Source organism: Bubalus bubalis, chromosome 6, assembly GCF_019923935.1.
Source record: "Bubalus bubalis isolate 160015118507 breed Murrah chromosome 6, NDDB_SH_1, whole genome shotgun sequence".
Classification (NCBI taxonomy): Eukaryota; Metazoa; Chordata; class Mammalia; order Artiodactyla; family Bovidae; genus Bubalus; species Bubalus bubalis.
Genome location: NC_059162.1, coordinates 41576322 through 41601848, shown reverse-complemented (window position 1 = coordinate 41601848; position 25527 = coordinate 41576322). Strand labels below are relative to the sequence as shown.

The window sequence follows — 25527 nt, the reverse complement described above, 5'->3', positions numbered from 1 at the left end:
ATCACATGGACAGAGGAGCCTGGTGGGCTGCAGTCCATGGGGTCACAAAGAGTCGGACATTACTGAAGTGACTTAGCAGCAGCAGGAGCAATGAGGATGTAGGGAGGACCACACATGAAGGGCATCCTAAGCCTCATGCCCTAGGAGCAACTGTATCCTAGGGCATAAGGGATGCATAGGAGATTTTAAATAGAGGAAAATGATTTCAGATTTATATTTTAAAAAATCTCTTTGGCAATAATGTGGACAGTGGGTGGAGAAGAGCAAGTAGTGGAATCTACTCAAGTCATGACCTTAGGTGTGTATGGACCTTGCATGATGAGAAATAGGAACTGAGGGTTACTGCACATGTGTTTACCCTTAGGGGTTTATGTTACTGCCTTCTGATTAATTTTGTTGGATTCTCTTGGAAATCCTGTGATGACTGCTGTAGGGCCTCCCATGTGGTTATTCCCCACTTTATTTTGAGATTGTGATTACTGAATGCAACATTTTGCAATTCAGCTGTTTTTATCATTTGGATTGCATCTGTAAAATAAGTAGTCTTTAAAATGTTCTTGTAAGTCATCCAAATTTTAAGTATTTATATTTATTCTCTGAATGTTTCTTTACTAGAAATTCTTGTTTTCAAATTCTTCAGTCCTCTTCCCAGTTTATTTCATATTCTAGAAAAGCTTTTCTTTTCCTTGAGAGAACACTTTCTATGGTTATTGAGCACCCCCCTTCCAAATCCTATCATATCACATCAACAACTAAAACATTATTTCTAAATGGACTTACAACCCCTCCTTATCCAATTCGTAGACCCTTATTTATTTCATATAAGTTACAAACTAGCCTCCTGATGACTTCAATTGAGTAATTAGCTTATGCATGCAACAGAAAAGTTTGTAAACTCAGACCAAGTTGAACCACACATTTTAGTAGTTAAGAATCCGAGTCCATGACACAAGTCAAATGCTTGGCCCCTTGTAGAGCAAATATGTATTTGAGCAGGTGCCTCCTTTTTATTTCTCGAGTGGATCAGATCATGTGATGGCAGCTCTGCATGGTAGAGGAAGGGTTGTCGTTTCCTTTAACATCACTGTTTCACATTTGTTCCCAGGGCAATATCCTTTTCCCCAGTCTCTAACTTGCTCCACTACCAGAAATGGCTTCCCTCTTCCTAAGCAGTGATTGATCATCACCTATCCTCTCTGTCTGAAATAAAACTTATTATTTTCATAGTGTAGTGGATAGAATTGCTGTGTCTGTCAGACCTCTTTATTTCAAGTGATCAAACAGTCACAGGGTGTTCTGAAAGTCAGGCAGCCATTAATCAGAATGACCAGGAATGCCTAAGCCTTTAAGGAACACCTGCTTTACACTTAGAAAGCAGGCACTAGTTTCCCTATAATTAGGAGTTCATGACTATTTGCAAAATGCAAGAGAGCAGTTTTCATTGACACTACTTAAAAACACAAGCTGGACAAATGGAATTGCTTTACTCACTTAGCTTCTTCATGCAGTCACGAAGTCTGGTTTCCAAGCTGAGCACCCTTTGATGTAGCTCCTCATAGTCATAGGCACCGATCTCCTCCTGAATTCCTGTGAGGACAGCAGACAGATTCCGAATTTCCTCCTTGAATTGGGTGATTAACTTGGCATCTGTTTTGTACTGTTCTAGCACAGGAATCAAAGGCAGGAGCTCGTCCATCTTCTCTTTCAGCTCCTGTGAAAAGCAGCCAGTTGTTTCTGAGAGTCACTTAACCAGATCAAGCAGCTACATTCTTCTTCATGATACTACAGGAAGATTATTAAAAAAGATTCATAATGCCTTACTGATTTTTTTATTGAAATTGGGTATTTCAGGAGCATGTAAGTGGCCACATGATCATTAGTAGTAAATCCACTTATCTCACGATTCAGTACAAGAACATCTCTTTAAATGGTTAGATGATTTTCTATGCAACGAACTGATCCTTATCATAATGACAGAACTTCCTATGGTAGCAGTTAGGGGTTTATGTAAAATATTGCTTTCTGGTGACTTTTTATAAAGTGAACAATGCATTATTTAATCAGGAAATATCAGTATGGTCCATCTTCTAAATATGAATTATTATAAATAGGTCAAATACCCTGTTTAGCCAAGTCTACTTACCCATTAACTAATTATCAATAATATAAGGGTATTTATTGAAAATTTTAGACCCTGGAAGAGCTTTACACTAACAGAGTTTTTCCAGTTTTAGGCTTGTTCCATTCCTCCCTTCTACTCCTCCCTCTTTTTAATATCCTTCTTAGCACAGCATCATTAGGAATGTAAGTTCATCAAGTATAAAAAAATCATGCAAAGCTTTGCAAAGCTCAAAGAAATGTATGTTGCTGTTACTGTTTTGAATTATTACTTATACTCTGACTTCATTTGCCTTAGCATAGGTAATTTAGAGCTCTTTATGTAGGGCAGAGTTGCTTACCAGTGTAGTGAATTAACTCTTTCAAGGACTAAGGTGGTCATGATTTATGTAATAAATGAGCATAGAGTTTTTTGAAACGGAAACACTGATTTTTGTCTAGAGAACAAGAAGTATACTTTGCCAATGCAGTTTTTCCCTCATTCTTATTTTAGGAATGAGCCAGACCTCCAGTTTCACTTTCAGTTTCTGGCCGTGTCACCTTTTTTTCCTTTCCTTTAAGTTGATGGTGGTATCCAGTAAAAATATTCCATGAGTTTGATTCAGTTGTGAATTTATTACAAATTTTCTCATTTGTGGAAGAGCTGTTACTGCTATGATCATTTGAGAATAATCCATAGGTGCTGTCAGAAACCATGCTTTATGCTAACTAATTTAAGGAACTGAAAATTGCATTTTACAATTACGTTCAGAAGATGTTATTACTGTCAATGTGTTAAAATAACAAGAGCTCCCATTGCCACCCTGATTTATGGACTTCTGTATCTTGTGGGGAAATTTCCATGTGTTCTGTAAGATTGGAATTCTCAGCATTTATCTCTATGTCCATGTTGAGTGCGAGGGGGCAGAGGGTCTTAATGTTGAGAAACATTAATAAATATCACAGTCAAAAGGCAGAGTTGCAGAGCTTTGCTGATTTTAGTGTCTCATTTTGAAATAAACTTCTTAGTTTGAGCATTTTGTGCTATCCCTAAAGGAGGACACAATTGCTTCATTAGAATTTTAATGAGAAGAGTTCTGATAGTACCATTTGCTGCACATTATAACAACTGTTACAGTGATGAGTTTTACATTCTACTTATGGGTATATTGAAAAGAGAGCAATTCAGATGACATTTTTGGTGGCATTTTATTTCCCCTAAGCTAAAATCTGTATATAGATATGGGTAAAAGTGTTAGTCACTCGCCCGTGTCTGACTCTTTATGGCCCCATAGACTGTAGCTCATCAGTCTTCTTGTCCGTGGAATTCTCCAGGCAAGAATACTGGGGTGGGTTGCTATTCCCTTCTCCAGGGGATCTTTCTGACCCAGGGATCGAACCTATATCTCCTACATTACAGGCAGATTCTTTACCATCTGAGTTACCAGTTTATATGTATATAAATTTTGGAATCTTTTCAAAAATTTATAATTCAATTATTGGCAGTCAGTTCTAACTCAGGGCAATTGTCAGAGAGCAATGGAAAGTCTAACTAATGTATGTATCAAATACTTAAAATATTAAAGTAGAGTAACACAGATCTGTGTGCTTAATAATCCTTTCTTGAATTTCACATTCTACTACATTGCTCTTATAGCAAAGAGTATACCTAGACTACCTTACCCAACCAAGATCTCTTCATAGAAGAATGACAGTCTCAAGTATGATATCTGAGACACGTTTTTTTTTTTTTTAATCATAAAGGATATGGAAGATACAACATACTTAGATTTTTTGGCAAGTTGAAGATGGTATGCTAGAGGAGGATTTTCTTCCAAGGTAAACATATTAAATGGTAAACTTACTTTTGGAATGTGCCATTTCTTCTTCTCAAATATGGCAGCTCAGCAGCTAGAGCAATATCTGACTCATGGTAGGACTTGGTGAATAAACACATTCAGCAAGTATATATTGAGCATTTAATTATTATTATTATATTTAATTCAGAGAACTATGGTTTAGTTGGAGAGGCAATGTAGCATTGGTTTAAAGAGGTTTAACTTAGGAGTTGGACTTTGTACTGAAACATATTAGATATACGATCCTAGATGAGTTGCATGATTTCTTTGTACATGAGTTTCTTCATCTGAATGATGGGAATAAACATAGTGTCTACCTTACAGGATTTTTGTGAGGATTAAAGTAGTTAATATATAATATTTTAAAGTTATTGAAACTATATGTTGAATACATGTAATTCTTCAGAAAAAATGATGCTATTATCATTATTGCTACATGGATTTTGACATACAAGTTCAGTATATACATGGATTATGTGAACTAGGAAAATCAAAATCTTTACGTCCTATGATGCTGCCTGAAAATTAAGTTTTCTTATTGGCAGCTTGTCTGCTGCTAGACACACTTATAGAATAGGCAGTTTTCTCTCTCTTTTATTTTTTCTCCCAGCCTTGTATCTTTTTGTTTCTTTGTCTCCTATCTTCTCCCAAAAGTTCCCATAGATGCACATACATCATCATGTGTCACCAACTCTGCCAGCCCTGGTCCTGCAAGCAGTTCTTTGGCATGAGTTCTATATTGTCCATCTAACTTTGAATGATTTTCACTTTGAGCCAGCAACTCCGAGCTCCTCTCCTTCTGTCCCTCTTCCTTTCTGGGAATGCTCCCTAGGAACTGAAAGTGCTGGCTTGTCATTTCTTCCTTAGTTGGTGGCTGCAGCATCAGGCTCACTGTATTGCTGTATACCCTAATCTTGAATATTGAAAATTGACATAGAAAATCTTTTGGTTTTCTTGCTCTCCTGTGTGATTTAATATTTTCTGGGGAAGAAAGTGAGCACTAGTCCAAAACCATTTTCTTGATTATTGGTAAATCTTTCCCTGAAAAGATTTTTGATAACCCTTCCTGTAAAGTTGTCTAAACAAAATTAATAACTTCTGCCTTTGTGCTGTTAAGTAATGTTTATGCCTCTTTTTACTGTCAGTTTGACCAGTTTGTTAGGTCTCTTTCACAGAAGAGAGTTTATGTGTTACATACCCAGCAGAGGGCCCAACACTGTTTTGTACACACTATGTACTCAATAAATATTGGTTAAAATTAATTTATTTGCCTGTCAACCTTATATTCTTCTGTGTTTACCATTTCTCCATAAATTCTCTATCCTTCTAAGTTTGCTTATTATCTCATTCACAGTAATCTTTCAATTTATTTTTATCTTCTAGGCCTTGCTCTGATTTGTTATAATTTCTTAACCTTCTGGCTTTGCTTGCTTCTCTCTTTAACCTCAAGATTCATCACGTTAGTCCCCTCTCTCATCAGTACCCTGAACTTTCTTACCCGCTTGTCCTTCTTTTGTATCTTCCTGATAAAACTTTAAAACTGGCTCTCTATTCAGGCTCCTGAGCAGCAATGAAGGAAATGACAAAACAATGATAATTTCTGCCATATTAAACTGTGTCATCCAGAGATCCTATTTTGTGTCCCTATCTCCCTGCCAATCACAGTTATGTGTGAAAATCACTTCTGATGTTTGACCAAGAACTTGAATTCAGAACCATTCCCTCAGCCTTAGCAACGAATCTTAGTTCCTAATAGGCAGGGAAAGCAGAGGCTATTATGTTTGTTAAATCTTAGTCTGTTTTAATAAACTATGTCCTGTGCCTTTGTCAGGCAGACTGTGTCTTTTTCATAGAAGATCAAATGGCATTATCATGGTCAGATTTTATATCAGTCTATGACAGTGTCATAAACGTCCACATAGTGTGCTCAAAAGCACCATTTCTCCATTTTCAGTGTTTCTAGATAGTCAATAATGGCTTAAAAAAATGAAAAAAAAAAAAAAAACCCAACCCTTTATTTGTAAATAGTGAAACCAGCCCTCTTCTATGTGCTGTTAATAATGGTGGTATTATTGCTTCTTTTAATAATTTATATTCTCTATATTTCTCCTCATATTAGCAAGGCATAAAATCATCAGAAAGTCTTTGACAAATTTAGTTATTGATTTTCCTAGATTTCCCATTGGCATACACATTGAAATGCCTTTAAATCTATCCACAATATCCACCTAGCTCAAGGAGGGTGAGGCTGTTTTTATAGCAAGTTTTCTATGCATTCCAACCAGCTAATGGTCAGTTGCAGTGGAGAGATGATTGACGTCCCCATTGAGTCTTGAACCTTATGCATATGGGCCAATGCACAGTTATTTCTAGCTGAGTGTCATGGTGGCTGTCCATTGTACTCAGTGTCTTATTTGCATTAATAAGACAGCTGAAGTCACACCTACTTGAAAATGCTTGGTCATTAGTGTCTTCCGGTCATCTTCAATCTGCCGAAACTTGGCTTTCAGCCCTTTCATTTGTGTTTCCATTTTTAGGACGTATTGGAAATCTCTTTGAGTTCTCAAGTTTAAGACTTCAATAGATTGGGACATATTCTGAACCTGTTAAACAAGAACACTGGCTGTACATTATTGTCTATACTACTGAGGTATATGCAAAAAAAATCAGTTTTTTACACTAATAAAACTGGCAGTGCCAAATCCATAATTACATTTCCACAGGACATACTTTCAGAAGGCAATTCTTCATAAGAAACATTCCAATAATGTAGCAAAAGAAAATTACAGCTAGGCAGGAAATAATAAAATGAACATTCTAGCATTAGAAATGACTAAATATAAATAAGAATTTGATATATCATAATAATAAATTTAAACAAAATATTCATTCCAGGGCTTAGTTAGCTTATGATGGCTCAATCTGTTAAATGTTAAGATAAGTTGTTTCTATCAGTACTAAATCTGACATCCTCAAAGTCTGGGATGCGGAGCAATTTTGGGGGTAGTGAAGTGTCCAACAGATCTAGAATGCATTTATTCCAGTACAGTCACTTCAGGCTGCATGTGCTGTACTCCCAGGGGTGAGGCTGAATTGAGCAAGATGAATGGTAGTAGGGCTGGGACACCTCCTAACTTGGAGAGGGTACTGTTGAAGAGACCTGGAAATCCCTTTGCTATTCACCTGTAACTGTCGCAACATTATAAATTTGCTATTCCCCAATACAAAATGAAAAATTTTAAATGATGTGCATCAAGATATGGAAGGATTATAAGAGTACATATTAGGTGGTTAATATTATTTTCCTGGTGGGTGGTGAGATATGGGTGAGAAGAGAAGTAACAAAATAAATATTGCAGAAAGATGTCCCTGGTAATTATTATATAGAAATCCATCTGCATAGAATTATATTTTTACTTACATAAATGAATACATGAAAGCATGGTCAAAAATGGTGGGATTCCAGGTGAGTTTTGCTTCATTTGGGCTTCCCTGGGAGCTCATCTGGTTAAGAATCTGCCTGCAATTCAGGACACCCTAGGTTCGATCCCTGGGTTGGAAAGATCCCCTGGAGAAGGGAACAGCTACCCACTCCAGTATTCTGGCCAGGAGAATTCCATGGACTGTATAGTTCATGTGGTCACAGAGTCAGACACAGCTGAGTGACTTTCACTTTCACTTGCTTCATTTAATATATTTTTATCTGTTATTCCATATGTTTTAAAATAAACGTATTATTTATATAACACATAAAAACTTATTTTCATTGTAAAACTTGTGAATTACAAATAAGAAAGTGATGATTTGTTCAGAGACAAATTTCTGTCATCAGGTAAAGTCACAGAGCTTAGTGGACCAGCTAGTTTTAAAGAGCCCATTGTCAATACATCCCTCAGATCTAGACTATTCAGAAAAGGTAGTGAATTCTTCTGCCTTGGCTTGCCTCAGTTCCTCCACTATTTTTTCCCCAGAGGTCATATTTTTCTGTTTCTCTTTCTGCTGTCTTAATGGATAGTCCTGTCCTTTACAAATCTTGTCTTTCAAGACATACTACAATCTCACTTATATTAACCTAATTGTGAATTGTGTGTGAATGGGAAGCACAAAAGTGGCTGTCCTTCTGTAAATTTCATGAGGTTAGATGCTGTGTCTTATTCATACCTTTTACTCCCAAGACCTTACACAGAACCAGGTATGGAATAATTGCTCAATAAATATCTATTGGGTAAAATTATCTTATTTTTATCTCTTGGGTAAAATTACCACGGACTTGTCTAACTCTATGAAACTATGAGCCATGCCATGTAGGGCCACCCAAGACAGATGGGTCATGGTGGAGAGTTCTGACAAAATGTAGTGCACTAGACGAGGGAACGGAGAAGGCAATGGCACCCCACTCCAGTACTTTTGCCTGGAAAATCCCATGGATGGAGGGGCCTGGTAGGCTGCAGTCCATGGGGTCGCCAAGAGTCGGACACGACTGAGTGACTTCACTTTCACTTTTCACTTCATGCTTTGGAGAAGGAAATGGCAACCCACTCCAATGTTCTTGCTTGGAGAATCCCAGGGACGGGGGAGCCTGGTGGGCTGCCGTCTATGGGGTCACACAGAGTCGGACACGACTGAAGTGACTTAGCAGCAGCAGTAGACAAGGGAATGGCAAATCACTTCAGTATTTTTGCCTTGAGAACCCCATGAACAGTATGAAAAGGCAAAAAAGATAGGACACTGAAAGATGAACTCCCTAGGTTATTAGGTGCACAATATGCTACTGGAGATCAGAGGAGAAATAACTCCAGAGAATGAAGAGAGGGAGCCAAAGCAAAAACAACACCCAGTTGTGGATGTGACTGGTGATGGAAGCAAGGTCCGATGCTGTAAAGAGCAATATTACATAGGAACCTGGAATGTTAGGTCCATGAATCAGGACAAATTCGAAGTGGTCAAACAGGAGATGATAAGAGTGAACGTTGACATTTTAGGAATCAGAGAACTAAAATGGACTGGAATGGGTGAATTTAACTCAGATGACCATTATGTCTACTACTATGAGTAAGAATCCCTTAGAAGAAATGGAGTAGCCATCATAGTCAAAAAAAGAGTCTGAAATGCAGTACTTGGATGCAATCTCAAAAATGACAGAATGATCTCTGTTCATTTCCAAGGCAAACCATTCAATATCACGGTAATCCAAGTCTATGCCCCAACCAGTAATGCTGAAGAAGCTGAAGTTGAATGGTTCTATGAAGACCTACAAGACCTTCTAGAACCAACACCCAAAAAAGATGTCCTTTTCATTATAGGGGACTGGAATGCAAAAGTAGAAAGTCAAGAAACACATGGAGTAACAGGCAAATTTGGCCTTGGAATATGGAATGAAGCAGGGCAAAGACTAATAGAGTTTTGCCAAGAGAACTCACTGGTCATAACAAACACCCTCTTCCAACAACACAAGAGAAGACTACCTGGACATCACCAGATGGTCAACACCAAAATCAGATTGATTATATTCTTTGCAGCTGAAGATGGAGAAACTCTATACAGTCAGCAAAAACAAGACCAGGAGCTGACTGTGGCTCAGATCATGAACTCCTTATTGACAAATTCAGACTTAAATTGGAGAAAGTAGGGAAAACCACTAGAAAATTTAGGTATGACCTAAATCAAAACCCTAATGACTATACAGTGGAAGTGAGAAATAGATTTAAGGGACTAGATCTGATAGACAGAGTGCCTGATGAACTATGGACAGAGGTTCATGATATTGTACAAGAGACAGGGAGCAAGCCCATCCCCAGGAAAAAGAAATGCAAATAAGCAAAATGGCTGTTTGAGGAGGCCTTACAAATAGCTGTGAAAGAGAAGTAAAAAGCAAAGGAGAAAAGGAAAGATATACCCATTTGAATGCAGAGTTCCAAAGAATAGCAAGGAGAGATAAGAAAGCCTTCCTCAGTGATCAGTGCAAAGAAATAGAGGAAAACAATTGAATGGGAAAGACTAGAGATCTCTTCAAGAAAACTAGAGATACCAAGGGAACATTTCATGCTAAGATGGGCTCGATAAAGGACAGAAATGGTATGGACCTAACAGAAGCAGAAGATATTAAGAAGTGGCAAGAATACGCAGAAGAACTGTACAAAAGAGATCTTCATGACCCAGATAATCAGTATGATGTGATCACTCACCTATAGCCAGACATCCTGGAATATGAAGTCAAGTGGGCCTTAGGAAGCATCACTACGAACAACACTAGTGGAGGCAATGGAATTCCAGTTGAGCTCTTTCAAATCCTAAAATCTGATGCTGTGAAAGTGCTGCCCTCAATATGCCAGCAAATTTGGAAAACTTAGCAGTGGCCACAGAACTGGAAAAGGTCAGTTTTCATTCCAATCCCAAAGGCAACAAATCCAATCCCAATGCCAACAAATGCTCAAACTACTGCACAGTTGCGCTCATCTCACACACTAATAAAATAATGCTCAGAATTCTCCAAGCCAGGCTTCAGCAATACATGAACCATGAACTTCCAGATGTTCAAGCTGGGTTTAAAAAGGCAGAGGAACCATAGATCAAATTGCCAACATCCGCTGGATCATCGAAAAAGCAAGAGAGTTCCAGAAAAACATCTATTTCTGCTTTATTGACTATGCCAAAGCCTTTGTTTGGATCACCACAAACTGTGGAAAATTCTACAAGAGATGCGAATACCAGACCACCTGACCTTCCTTTTGAGAAACCTGTATGGAGGTCAGGAAGCAACAGTTAGAACTGGACATGGAACAACAGACTGGTTCCAAATAGGAAAAGGAGTACGTCAAGGTTGTATGTTGTCACCCTGCCTATTTAACTTCTATGCAGAGTACATCATGAGAAACGCTGGACTGGAAGAAACATAAGCTGGAATCAAGATTGCCAGGCGAAATATCAGTAATCTCAGATATGCAGATGACACCACCCTTATGGCAGAAAGTGAAGAGGAACTAAAGAGCTTTTTGATGAAAGTGAAAGAGGAGTGTGAAAAAGTTGGTATAAAGCTCAACATTCAGAAAACGAAGATCATGACATCTGGTCCCATCACTTCATGGCAAATAGATGGAGAAACAGTGGAAATAGTGGCAGGCTTTATTTTTGGGGGGCTCCAAAATGACTGCAGATGGTGATTGCAGCCATGAAATTACAAGATGCTTCCTCCTTGGAAGAAAAGTTATGACCAACCTAGACAGCATATTAAAAACCAGAGACATTACTTTGCTAACAAAGGTTCATTTAGTCAAGGCTATGGTTTTTCCAGTAGTCATGTATGGATGTGGGAGTTGGACTATAAGAAAAGCTGAGCACTGAAGAATTAAAAATAAAATAAAATTTAAAAAAATAAATAAATAAAGATAAGTTCAATGCAATCTACAGAATTTGTTAATTTATCTCAAATGAGAAAAATAAAAAATAGCACATACAAAAAAAAAAAAAAAAGAATTGATGCTTTTGAACTGTGGTGTTGGAGAAGACTTTTGAGAGTCCTTTGGACTGCAAGGACATCCAACCAGTCCATCCTAAAGGAGATCAGTCCTGGGTGTTCATTGGAAGGACTGATGTTGAAGCTGAAACTCCGATACTTTGGCCACCTGATGCGAAGAGCTGACTCATTTGAAAGGTCCCTGATGCTGGGAAAGATTGAAGGCAGGAGGAGAAGGAGACATAGACCATGTGGTGGCTGGGTGGCATCACTGACTCAATGGGCATGAGTTTGAGTAAACTCTGGGTGTTGGTAATGGATAGGGAAGCCTGGCATGCTGCTGTCCATGGTGTCGCAAGGAGTTGGATACGACTGAGCGACTGAACAGAACTGAAAATTGTCTTTGGCTTTCAGTAGCAGTAAAAGGTAACAAGTTAATATTTTAAGAAATATGTCTTTCTCCTGTCATTGGTTAGGCTATAGTATTACACAGCTCTGAAATATTTCTTAATTTACTATCATTCCTACATTCAGAAAGCTTTGTTTAAAAAAATCTTTGATTCAGCACAAAATTACTGCAGCAACATTGAAAGCCTGATGACTGCATCTTAGATAAATGCAGTGCTTTCAAAATAATTTTCAGCTCCCTTATGGTTAAGCATGAAAGAGGAAAAGCCATTTGTGTTAAAGAAACACTTGACATATTTAAATGCGGTATTTGTCTATGAAGACAGTCGTCATTTGCACGGCCAATATTCTCCTAGGATTTCTGTGTACTTTGGCAGAGTCCACAGAGTTAAGGAAGATCCCCTGGAGGAGGGCATGGCAACCCACTCCAGTATTCCTTTCTGGAGAATCTCTGTGGACAGAGAAGTCTGGTGGGCTATAGACCATGGGGCTGGAAAGAGTCGGACCTGACTGAGTAACTAAGCACAGCACACAGAGTTAGAAATTGATAGACAAGTGAGATATTCTGGATAGTTAAAACACCCTCTCTTTTATTTTGCCTCTAAGTTACCCTATGAAGTTAATTTTCAACTTTATTTGTGTTATGGGAAAATGTACTGAGAGAATTTTTGCTGAGACTTAATTGTGACCTTCAGTATTGAATAATCATATATAATTATAAGAACTACCTTTGGGGTGTGACTAGAGGTGGAATAGTCTAGTTGGGAAGGATGGTTCTGGGCTGCCTTTTGCTTTTCCTGATGGCTGTACCTCAGACCATTTCCTTTCCCTCTGGTCATGGAGACCCACTGAGAATCAGTTTCTTGCTGAGACTTGCTGGACTCCCACCAGCATTACACTTGTGGGAAGGAGACTTCCTCCTCTGTTAGTCTGCTTATCATGGATGTTCTTCCATTCAGCTGCCTACTCATGTCTCTCTCCACAGTGTGGCAAGCTTATTGTCCCCCTTCATTCATAGTTTTTTTTAATTCTTTGCAGACCCCATGGACCGTAGCTGGCCAGGCTTCTCTGTACATGGAATTCTCCAGGCAAGAATACTGGAATGGTTGCCATTCCCTTCTCCAGGGGATTTTCCTGATCCAGGAATCAAAGCTGGGTCTTCCGCTTTGCAGGCAGATTTTTCTACTGTCTGAGCCACCAGAGAGGCCATGATTAGTGCAGAGGCTACTTAAAAACTTAATAATAAAGCCCTACAGTTCAATATGCTTGGACAGCATTGGGGTTAACACAACTAACAGGTATTTCACTACTGTAGGTTTCCACGGACCCTTTAATATTAAACTCTGTGATGGAAATCTTCAAGAGTGATGTATCATGTACTGTTGTTTAAAATTATTTTATTGGAAGGATGTCACCAGCATCCTGTTCCAAAAATCACATTTTAGCAATATTGACCTAGACAATGGAGGTATGTACAGAGAAGCTAAATAGCTGACAGACAAACTTTTTTTAGGTAAAAGATTTTAGCTGGGACACACTAAGGCCTGATGTATTGTAAAACCAATTGTAATCTTTCTAATATTTAGAAGTATAAATGTACTTGTTTAAAATATTTTACAGAGCTTGTATTAAATCATTGTGGGTACCATAAGTGGCCTTTTGAATGACGCTGGCATAGTGTTATAAAATGCAAAGTTGATCTGGTATGGATTCACAGTCTACTGATTGACTGGCAGTGATAAGGTTTTTAGCCTCAAAAAGCACCATTTTCCTTTTATGTAAACTTAGAAGGACATCTGCCTGCTATGAAATTGGAATGGAGCAGATACAAATATAATAGATGGGAACTATTGTTATTAATATTATTCTTATTACGAGTACTCCCTTATATGATTAAATCAATCCTTTGGTTAATAGTGAAATGGGCTGCTTAATGGTCATGCTTCTATTTGCTGTCTGGTACCTTGGATATTTGTAAAGCTATGAAGTCAGTAGGGGCTTCCCTGGTGGCTCAGATAGTAAAGAATTTGCCTGCAATGCGGGAGACCCAGTTTTGATCCCTGGGATGGGAAGATCCCCTGGAGAAAGAAATGGCAACACTCTAGTATTCTTGCCTGGAGAATCCCATGGACAGAGGAGCCTGGTAGGCTATAGTCCCTGGGATCACAAAGTGTCACAAAGAACTGACTGAGCCACTGACCATTTCACGTTTTCAGAGAAGTCAGCAAGGGACTGGCTGAGTCTGAGTAAACTCCGGGAGTTGGTGATGGACAGGGAGGCCTGGCGTGCTGCGATTCATGGGGTCGCAAAGAGTCGGACACGACTGAGGGACTGAACTGAACTGAACTGAAGATACTGTTAATAAATTTTGTCTTTTGTCATTTAGGTATTGCATTTTGAAAGATGTAATTTTCTAGAATTTCTTTAAAACTAAACAAATTGCCTATTGAATGGTGTGGTCATATAAATTTCAGCGATTGCTTTCAATCAGTCACCTTTACTTGTACTCTTCTTGCCTCATTCGTCCTTCACAAATTTTAGGTTTTATTATAGCTCTGGAATACATTTCACTCTGGACATGTAGAGAGTATTATCTACTTCCTGACTTTCCCAGTTTGTTTTAATTTTTCAACTGAGTTTTGAGGAAATGTCTATTTTTAGATGTGTGTATGCAATAATATACTTAAAATAGTAATACAAATAAGACAATCATGTCTAAGAAAATGTTTCTCATCAAACTTGTAGAAAGAAGATATTTTTTGTGTGTAGAAAAGAAGATTGGAGTAGAAAGTAATCTGAGAAGAAATACAAACTAATAGAAAAGTAAAATTGGACTTAAAAGATTAAATCTTTTTACCAGCCTAATTAATTTCCTTAGTAACCAAACAATACTAAACTATATGTTTCAATTTTTTTCAGAGATATAAAGAAAATCTAGACTGGAAAACAATACACAAGAATAACTCTAGTTCATATGTCATGATTTCTAACAGTTGATAGCTGGAGTCATTAACTTGAATGACAATTAAATTTGCTCTTGTCTGGGAGACAGATTTTGAAGGAACAGGGAAGACTGGATCTTGTTTAAAAAGAGTCTTAAGAAAAGAGAGCAAATAGATGATGATAACTCCGAGGATAAGGGCATCAGAAAGACTAATCTCTGTATGAAAATATGAAAAAAAAATCTTCTTAAAATCTTAGGGCATCAAAACACTTTCAAATATGTACACTGAGGAAAGTTATTTTATTTATGTGGCAGTGGAAGAGAGTTACTGCAGCTTAAATTCCATAAAATAGGAATGTCTGTATTAACAGATTCAATGCTTTAATTTTTCTAGTTTCTCTATTTTCTGTTAAAGCTTCCTATTTTGTGCCATAATTGTGTAGATGTTCATGGAAATGATATTACACAGAGTGAATTGTTGAGCATGATATCCTCTGAAAACATATACTACCTAATTTATCTTATTATCCCCAAGGATATTTAAAGTTCAAATATGTTGTCATCCTTCCATGAGTCTGGCCACTCCGGCTGTCCAACTATATTCAGGGACTGACACAGTGAAAGTCTGAATGAGTAAAATTGAAAGAACCATTCATTTTTTTTCTTTTGTCCCTAAACTAAACATAAATAACCTTTGATGAGACGACTTTCATCTGTGACAGAGAATAAATCAAGGGCATTCTGCATTTGATTGTTATGGATCCAGCTTAAGTAAATTATATGGAGAGAATGCTCTTGAATGAAATTGAAGAACTTAATGTTCAAAGGAATGACTTAGAGGATGATGATAAATACTTAGAATTATTCATTATCTGTCCAGATAGCTTGCATATTGTATGCCATTATTTTGACTTCCTTGCAAGGTTGTTAATGAGATCCAAAAGTATGAGCTCAACGAGTTTAGTGTGATCTTGACAGTTGAGGCTAAATTTCTGACACAGGAATAAGGCTTCGTACTGTTTTTTTTCTTAAGGGGAGATCAACTGGATATTGAGAAATATGATGGAAGTTAGTCTTAGAGCAAGATTGGAAACAGTAAAAGTCATAAATAGAACAGAAGAGCAGGAATCTTGAGGTACTGCTTTCAAGGGGGGAAAACATTTATTTGAGATGGTATGGAGAGGGAGGAGGGAGGAGGGTTCAGGATGGGGAACACATGTATACCTGTGGCGGATTCATTTTGATATTTGGCAAAACTAATACAATTATGTAAAGTTTAAAAATAAAATTAAATTAAAAAAAAAAAAAAGAAAAAATTAAAAGACTCCTCCTTACGCTAACCTGCTTTCCCATATTTCCTTTACAAAGAATGGTAGATTTCAGTAAGAATATTCACAGGGGACAGAGGACACCTACCTTTTCCAGCAGCTGGCGAAGCTGCCTGCTTTTGGCATCCCGGGAACACAGGTTTTGTTCTGGAGCAACCACTGTGCAAATGCATCGTCCATCAGGATCCTGTGCTGAGCTATATACCTGCCACCCTTCTTTGGGACTAATCTGAGTCTGAGGAAACCAACAGCGAACATACAAAACACACAGAGAGTTAAAGAGAGCATGAGTTTGTATAATTTTAAGCAAAGTATCTTTTTATTTTTACAGTTTTTCTCTAAATAGTTTTCTCTTAAATAGTTTTTCTCTAAGTTAAAAACGAGATTGAACGATTCAAGTAGGCAGCACATGTTCATTCACTTACAACTTCCTTTTCAATGGACAGAAGGAGACTCCACCTTTTTCTTTTGGTTCCATATTATTGATTTTGACTCTATATTATTGATTGTTTATCCTTCACCACTCCCTAATGCTTTCTGTCATATTTGGACATTTTAATGCAACTTTAGAAGTATCTGCTACATACTTAGTCACATATCACTAGTCTTTGTGCATAAGATCTGTTAGTTTGTCTTTTTCAACACAAATGGTAATTAGTAGTATATATATATATATATATATATATATATATATATTTTATGATTATTGTTCATGTGTAATCTTCTGAAGCAAAATTCTCTCCCAGAGAGCTTCCTATGTATTGAAGGGCCAATTATTAATAAAGCTGGAAAGGTATCACCTGAGAACATAGGGTAAAAGTAATTAGACCAACATTGTTTTGCAAAGAATATAGAGTCTCAGAGGAGTTAAAGACAGTATTTTGGCAGAGGCCAAATTACTCTGGCAATATTGATCTTCCCAGATTACTTTTATACTTATCACCTGCCTCCCTAGAAGCTTATCTCAAAATGATGTTTCTGTTCTACTGCAGTCTGCTTCCTATTTATGTTTCTAGTTTTACCCCCTGTATCTTCCTATAAGAAACTTTTTTCCATCCAAATTGGTCTTGGTGTGTCCTGAAAGCATGCCCACCTAGATTCATACCTTTGTATATTTTACTCATTTTGTTCTATTTGAAATACCTCCCTAATAAACCTTCAGTTATTCAGCCCTTATGGTTTCCCCTTGGGATTCCCTGGTGGCTAAGCTGGTAAAGAATCCGCCTGCAATGCAGGAGACCTGGGTTTGATCCCTGGGTTGGGAAGATCCTTAGGAGAAGGAAATGGCTGCGCACACTAGTATTCTTGCCTGGAAAATTCTATGGACTGTCTAGTCCACGGGTTGGCAAAGAGTCGGACATGACTGAGTGAGTTTCAGTTTTACTTTATGGTTTCCCTGGTGGCTTAGTGGTAAAAAATCCACCTGCAGTGCAAGGGACATGGGAGACATGGGTTCAGTCCCTTGGTCAGGTATATCGTCTAGAGGAGGAAATAGCAATCCACTCCAGTATTCTTGCCAGGAAAATCCCATGGACAGAGGACCCTGGCAGGCTATCGTCCTTGGGGGTCTCAAAGAGTTGGACACAACTGAGCATCTGAGACTGAGACATGTTTCAGCCTCTTCTGAAGGATTGTCTGTACTACTCACTGGGCATTTAATATGCATTGTCTAGTAGTATTATCTATCTTTCTTATGTCTTGTTTAAATAATTAGTCTATATCCAACTATGGGATATATTGGCTATTTCCTGTCTGCTATATTAATTACATTCTATCAAGTACAAAAATAAGTAACTCATTTTTGCCTAGTTATTTTTCAGAAGAGCTGTGCTTTGAGCATAGATTCTGCATTATACAATCAGAAATTGTGGTTGTCTTGAGGCAGTTTTCAGAGAGGCACTTTTTCATTCCTCCAACTGCTGAGGGTATCAGTGGCTTGACCCTCAACTGAGTTCTCTTTGGGGTTTGCTGAGGCTGAGGAATGCTGCCTGCTCAAGATTAGACCCTATTCCAAGGGACAGCTCATGTGCATTGACTTGCTAATGGAAGGATACAATCAAGGATGCCAAGAATCAGGAATAATAGTTATTCCCATTTCACAGAAGAGAAAGTTAGTTAACCTGCCTAAGAATGTGCAGCTTATATGCAGTAGAGTTTTATATGAAGCAAGAGTGGTACTGTTCAATAGATTGAGAGCCACATGGATAATTTTAAATTTTCTAGTGGGCAGGTTTAAAAAAATAAAAGGATATAAGTGAAATTAATTTAATAATATAGTTTATTTAACTCGATATATACAAATATTATTGTTTCAACATGTATAATCAATATAAAAATTATTCATGAGATATTTTACATTGTTTTTCCTTCTTTTTTGTACACTGTTTGAAATTGAATGTGCATTTTACTCTCATGGCATACCTCAATTTGGACTAGCCACATTCCAGTAACCACAGTGGCTCCCTTATTAGACTGTATAGCTATATTGTCTTGCTGTTAATTCCAATGTTATGGCCATATTAATATGATGCTGAACATCTAGATAATTATTCTTAAAGGTCAATCATATGGATACTGAAAAAACTACATAATAGATGTTACATAGACAGATTATCCAGTTTGCGTCTGAGTTTCTTTTTCCTGTGAAAATACTAGATAAATTGGTGGGCCTCTTTCTAGCTAAGCTCTGACTAACTTCTGCAACTGGGATTTGAAATTCTTCGTCTTTTCTTTGCCTTCTCCTCTATGTTTTCCAGGGAATCAACATAAAATGATCAGGAGAAGAGAGAGATGCATTTTGTCTATAAAAGAAGGTATTTAAAGACTCAGGCTGAAGGGACTAGAACAAGGGAGGATGATAGAAGGACTGAGGTGGGGTTAGAAACAAGGAGGTGAATGGTGACCAGCAGAGAACTATTTTGCATAATGCTTGGTGTAACGGTGGTGTGTTTGCCTAAATGTATACTGAAGCACTTTACTTGGTAGGAAGCAGATTCTTAAGCGAACTCAGCCAGGCTGAAGTCTCTACACAGAGCTGCTGTAGAATCTACTGTCTTGAAATTTGCAGAACAGATATATTCTCCTATTCTCTCCCAGGCCATACCTCATCATATACCATCAACCAACACACAGATTTTTTTTTTTTTCAAGAGCTTTAGAGATAATCACTACAGGGTGCTTAAAGCCATTCCAACACCAATCATGCAGAGGCTATAAATTTTAAACTTATGAAACTCAGATGTCATAGTCCTTGTCCTTGGTCTGTAATGAAAAGCAACTGATACCAAACCTACATTTTAATCTCCTTTTTCAGATAATTCATAGAAGTATCCTGTGCTGCCATTTATTTCTGGGCTGTTGGATTCATTACCACTTCTTTTTTTTTTTTTTTCCATTCCCCTTGCTCCTTCTTTCTAGCATTTATGCCTGACTACTGATTAGGATAGAAAAAATGTACTTAGAATTATATATGACTAGAATAGATAGGATCTTAAAGATAGTCTTTTTTTTTTAATTAAAGAAGAAAAATGCAAAGAGATTATCTACAGAATGGGGATAGGTACAGCTGAGAGGGTAACAGGCAGGAAGGCCAGGGGTCTCCAAACGGAGGAAACAGCCTGTAAGTGTCAGACATTTTTATCTCTCTTAAGCAGCAGGAGGAAACAAACCAGCGATATTTTTTCCTTCTCTATACAAATTTAAAAGGAGGTTTCTCTTAAAATACTGTGTTGCCATAATGACACCTGGTTTCACCTGAAGTTAACTATTCTCAAACCTAGAGATAACCAATGCCCTTTTCTTATGGAAATGTTTTTCTTAAGCTATGCTAATGTACTATGCATTTACCCCAAACTGTCTTCAAGTCGGTTCCACCTCTTGGCTCAGAACCTACTTGACAAACCAGTATGTTATACTCAGATATTGTTACCCTAATCTATGTAAATGAAACTATTTGTATGGTGGTCTGCCCTTCTTCAAGATTCAAGTTAATCATTTTATGGCCCAGGATAAACCATTTGGTGCCAAGATTATCCCAAAATACATCTTATGGGTGAGGGGCCTGGTGCCATTCTGAGTTTTAAGACATTCCTTTCTTTCATTAACAGACTTCTAGTGAGTATATGACATCCAGCTGAAGACTAGCAGGGGGGTACTCTTCTGCCCCCTTCTGATGTCTATGTCAGAAGCGTTCTCTATCTCCTTTATACTTTAATAAAACTTCATTACACAAAAGCTCTGAGCGATCAAGCCTCATCTCTGGCCCCGGATTGAATTCATCTCCTCCGGGGGCCAAAAATCCCGGTGTCTTTGTGTGATTCAACAACAACCTTTCACAGCTTAGCAGAGTACTTTTAATGATATAATTAAAGGTTTAAGCTGAGTGACTGTGTGGAACAAATATATCTTGACATAGGTCCTATAGTTTCAACTAAGCTGCTCTTGACATTGGACACAAATCTCAAATGTGTCAGAAAACTAAGGCTTCTCACTAGAATGTGTTTAGCTCTTGTATAAAGGAGAAGGGGCTGCACAATTATAATACTAACATATCTTTAACAGCAGTGCAAATACTGATTATTAAACCTGGCAGCATTAATATTGATGTTTGCTTGCCAGGTGTTTGGCTAACCAGTGAGGAGCTAATCACATCTGGGCAAGGTGTCAGTTGCTCTCTGGAATGAGGGAAGCAGAAAAGGTGAGTAGAATTTGATGTTCATTTATCATTCTTCCTGAAGTGTCAGCTTAATAAGAATAGACTCTGGTCTTGTTTGTACGTTCAATTGTCTTCTTCTAAGTATTATTGAAAAGAACCCTGGCCTTATCTATAAAGAGTTAGTTTGAATGATCTCAACTTTGGCAGCTTACCTCTTTGGCAAGAAAAGGTAACTCAAAAGAGAAATAAGCTAGTATAAAAGATGAGGGCTTGACAGTTGTGTGGGTTTGATAGAGATTTCTGTGTCAGGTTTAGTGATGAATGAAGGAAGCTTTGTGAGTAGCTCTAGTGTTCTCATTTGTGGCACCCATACTGGCATTGAAAAGAGGGTAAAAATAAAACCAACTAAGACCTCAGGTAGAGAGTTATATTTAGATGGGTTTTAGATACCAATGAGAAAAGACCTGCTTCCATTGTAACTTAAAAAGAAAAATGATTCCTCAAGTGTCAACATGAACCTCATGTAATAGTAATAGCAAACATTTATGGAGCTCCTAGTCTTCAGTTGGCAATTCACATGCATTACTGCCTTTGCATATCACAGTAACTCTATGGGCCAGATGGTATCATTCTGCCCATTTTACAGGTGAGGAAACTGCGAATTTGAGACAGTAAGAAATTTGCTCAAGGTCATGATGGTGGTAATCAGCAGAGCTTAGATTTGCATACTTGCAGTCTGGCATCAGAGTTTGAAAGTTTAACCACCACACTGCACCACCAGTTGTCTGAAATTCCCTTTTTTGTATAGTGAAGATGATCCTCATAGCATTTTCTGAACTCCCAAGGAGCTGACTGCTTGGACCTGGAGGGTTCCGGGGTTTATTACTACCCAAAGCATTGCTATGCACAGTGATTACTGATGCAGTTCTCTGAACCTTTTGTGTTAATTAGAAGAACTAAATGAACTGTTTAGCAGTTTTTAATATTACAAAACTCATGAAATATTTAAGAATGCTCTAAAGAGGAGAATTAAAATGATAATTTTAACAATCGGATTTCAAGTTGGGGTTTTTTGTTTATAATTTAGTTATAAACCTATGCTTTATAAATATAGAGCTATTACTGCATGAGAAGCTCTCAGAACTTCAAGGGCTTTGTAACAGAAAAGAAAGATCCTGAAGACTGGGGTAAAAGTAAAACTATTGTATATTTCAGCATATTTTTCTTTTTATAAGATCCCTTCTCTTGTATTTGTTTCACTTCTTTTGAACCACCTATCCTTAGGAATAGGCATCATCTTATTCATGAGGAATCTGAAATTCAAAGAACTTAAGCAATTTTTTTCCAAGTCACCCGTTTAGTAAGTGACATCTATGGGACTTATACCAGTTTTTCTCCAGTTTTCAGCCCGGAGCTATTTATGTTTATGCCCTGCAGATAAGTGCCTTTGTCCATTCACCAATAGCTGAAAAAAACTATCTGTAGAGGATATGTACCCAGGCAGGTGGACGGCATTATCCAAATTGTGGAAACAGGCAGAAATTGGAACTCTAGAGGAGTGGTTAGCAGTAGTCTTGGCAGGACACAAGTGCAGAGGCAGGTGAAGGGACAGAATCCTGATCCTTTGAAGAGGACAGAATGAACTAGTTGCTCATTGCTAGGTCTTAGGTTTTATGCTGAGTTCCTGGGCATTTCTTAAAAGTACAGACTGAGGCAAAAAGAATAAGGGCTTTAGCTACTAAAAGTGGTGTACAGGCAGGGGAAAATAAAGTAGGAAAAAATCTGTTTACTAAAACCTGTTTGATTTACAGTAGGAGATACCTGATGCATTAGAGGAGATACCTGATGAAAACTCCTTATAAATTTTCTGTCTGAGGATACGTTTGGTTTCGGATAATGAAATGTGGTTTAGCATGCTAATGGCTTTAGTTGTGGGGAGCAAAGAAATGTGAGGACAGAAATTACAGAGATGCTGACAGACCACGCTAAAAGAAGCTGTGTTATGGAGGATGTGTTAATAAAGATGTCACTGCATTGCAGTTCTCGTCCCATTTCTTATGAGACTAGTTGGAACTGAAATAAGAAATGTATATTCTTCACTGAAGAGAACCTCAGAGCTCTATGAAAAACAACTATAAATACAGAACAAACAGTTAAAAGACTGAAGGCATCATCAAAGTTAGGTTGGTTGATCATTTCTGCTCCTATTCTGGAAATCACAATGACAGAGTTGGGAAAGACTTAGGAGTCGTTCCTGGGACTGTCTTTCCACTCAGTGGCACTTCTGTGTATTCTGGTTGTGTTTCCACTTAAACTCTGCATGATAGGAATTTCAGTTTTTCATAGGCAGTCCATTTCATTGGTGGAAACCTGAAGGACTGGATCTCTTTGTAATTTTCCCCTTTGGCCCTACTTCTTTAAGTACTTGCTGCTGCTGCTGCTAAGTCGCTTCAGTCGTGTCCGACTCTGTGTGACCCCATAGAGGGCAGTCCACCAGGCTCCCCCGTCCCTGGGATTCTTCAGGCAAGAACACTGGAGTGGGTTGCCATTTCCTTCTCCAATGCATGAAAGTGAAAAGTGAAAATGAAGTCGCTCAGTCGTGTCTGACTCTTAGCGACCCCATGGACTGCAGCCCTCCAGGTGCCTCCGCCCATGGGATTTTCCAGGCAAGAGTACTGGAGTGGGGTGCCATTAAACAGGAATAAATCTACTCTCTTACCCACTTCACAATTCTACTCTACAAAGGCAATTATCACATTCGCTGTGTCTTTCAAGATTTACCATTCTGTTCTCTCATCCATCTCCTTAATGTGTTTAGTTGGTCTTTCACAAAATGGACATTGCCTAAGGATTTGGGGGAGTAAAATAGTGGTACAAAACAGAGAAGTCAGATATTTTCATCCAGAACTGAAAGTAAAATTGGTGAGTTAAGAAAGTTGGAAAGCTTTGAGAGTTTGTGTTAGGTAGTCTACTCCTTTTCCAGAACTTAAAAGTGACTGCCTCACTGAAGTAGTTATTTGTGAGGAGAAGCTATTTGAAAATGTAGCAAAACAAATCACTTATGCCCAAGGTCCCCTCGAGGCCTCTTCCCACCACAGAGGTGGGGCTGACTGAGAACAGCTGGTGTGAGCCGAATGTCCTGTGCTTATCTAATTGCTTTTTACCAGGTTCTTCCTGGTGTGGAATCCACAGCATGGGGGATTTCTCAGAAGCTCAGCCTCGGGGGGAAGTTACTCTGCATCAGAGAGATGGGCCAGAGGGAGCCTGAGCTTTTTCAGAGCCAAGGCTTTGCCTTTGCAGACAACAGCTCCTCCAAAGGCTGGAACAATTAGAAGGAAAAGAAAACAGGGCCAAAGAGAAGGGCACGTTTCAAGATTCTAAGAGAAATAGAGCTTTTTCCCCTAATAAGGAGCTGTGTTTAACTTACTTACTAACAAAAATATCTTGGAAATTTAAAAACCTGTTTAAGCTTTTGAGCAATCAAATGTACACTACCTTTGAAAGACCATATCCATATTTGTGTAAATCTGCATTTTTTGCCATCTGTGCATCCCACAGACTCTCATAAAACAAATGTTAAGACCTACACTATTTATTTATTTGAGCTGGTATCACCAACTCAATGGATAAGAGTTTGAACAAACTCCAGGTAATAGAGAAGGACAGGGAAGCCAGGTGTGCTGGGATCATGGGGTCACACAGAATCGGACATGACTGAGTGACTGAACATTATTTATTTATTTATTCATTCATTCATTTTGGGGGATGTTTCAGGCTTATATCATTTGTACCACCTAAAGTGAATATAGATAGAGTTTGAGAAGGGCTGGACATCATAGCTCTGCTTGCTACAAAGGGAATTGTCTACCGGGTAGAGAGAATCTCATGTGGCACCAGGGTCCAGGAGGAGTAGGGAGAGCAAAAGTGTGTGAGATGACTTCCCTGGCCAGGACTGCAGTCAGGTGGCTTGCTTCCACCCTTGGCTCTGCCATTAACCAGAGAGGGGAACTCTTTTTAGTTGCATACACATTTAGATTGCAAGTCAGTCTTCCCACTTGCAGAATAAGGAGGTTGGATTAGATCAGTCATATTTCCAGCTAAGCTCCTGAGAGTTTTAAGGTTCCCGTGGAGGTATTTTGATCAGGGAAGGGGGTTGATTATGTGGGGAGGGAACAGATGGTAGAGGCCCAGTAAGGCCTCACTCCCCCATCATTTATTTTTTGACCCATAACCTGTTTTATATATTAGATTTCCACTTCAAGATTCATTCAACAAATATTTATTCTGCATGTATTACATAAGTTTTAATTTAAAAAAAAAAAAAAGAGGCACCACTGCCAAAAGTAGTGCAAAAATAACTGGCCTGGATAGTTTCTAAGATCTTTTCCAGTGTTAACATTTAATGATCTTAATCTAGGAAATATATATTCATTCATTTTTCACCATAGGAATCCTAACATATGAGCAATTATCTTGTATAGTTAAGATGGAGAAAGTACTTCTGTAAAGTTTGCACTTCCGTAAAACATGCACATAGAAACACATACACACTCACTCACATACACTTTTGTAACCTGATTTCTCCATTCTAGTGAATAGCATGGAGAAGGCAATGGCACCCCACTCCAGTACTCTTGCCTGGAAAATCCCATGGACAGAGGAGTCTGGTAGTCTGCAGTCCATTGGGTTGCTAGGAGTCGGACACGACTGAGCGACTTCACTTTCACTTTTCACTTTTATGCATTGGAGGAGGAAATGGCAACCCACTCCAGTGTTCTTGCCTA

The 25527-nt window shown here is 38.2% G+C and overlaps 1 protein-coding gene across 2 annotated transcripts in view; it reads right to left on the bottom strand.

The window, feature by feature from the left end:
- The window catches only part of OLFM3 (olfactomedin 3), a 222035-nt gene that overhangs the window by 23455 nt on the left and 173053 nt on the right, over nt 1-25527 (bottom strand). For both annotated transcript variants that reach the window (XM_025288199.3, XM_006049823.4), the window contains exons 2-4: nt 16178-16324; nt 6404-6559; nt 1492-1711 (exon numbers count right to left, since the gene is read on the bottom strand). In XM_025288199.3, coding sequence (XP_025143984.1) covers nt 1492-1711; nt 6404-6559; nt 16178-16324 — 523 coding nt within the window. The remainder of the gene's footprint in view (nt 1-1491; nt 1712-6403; nt 6560-16177; nt 16325-25527) is intronic.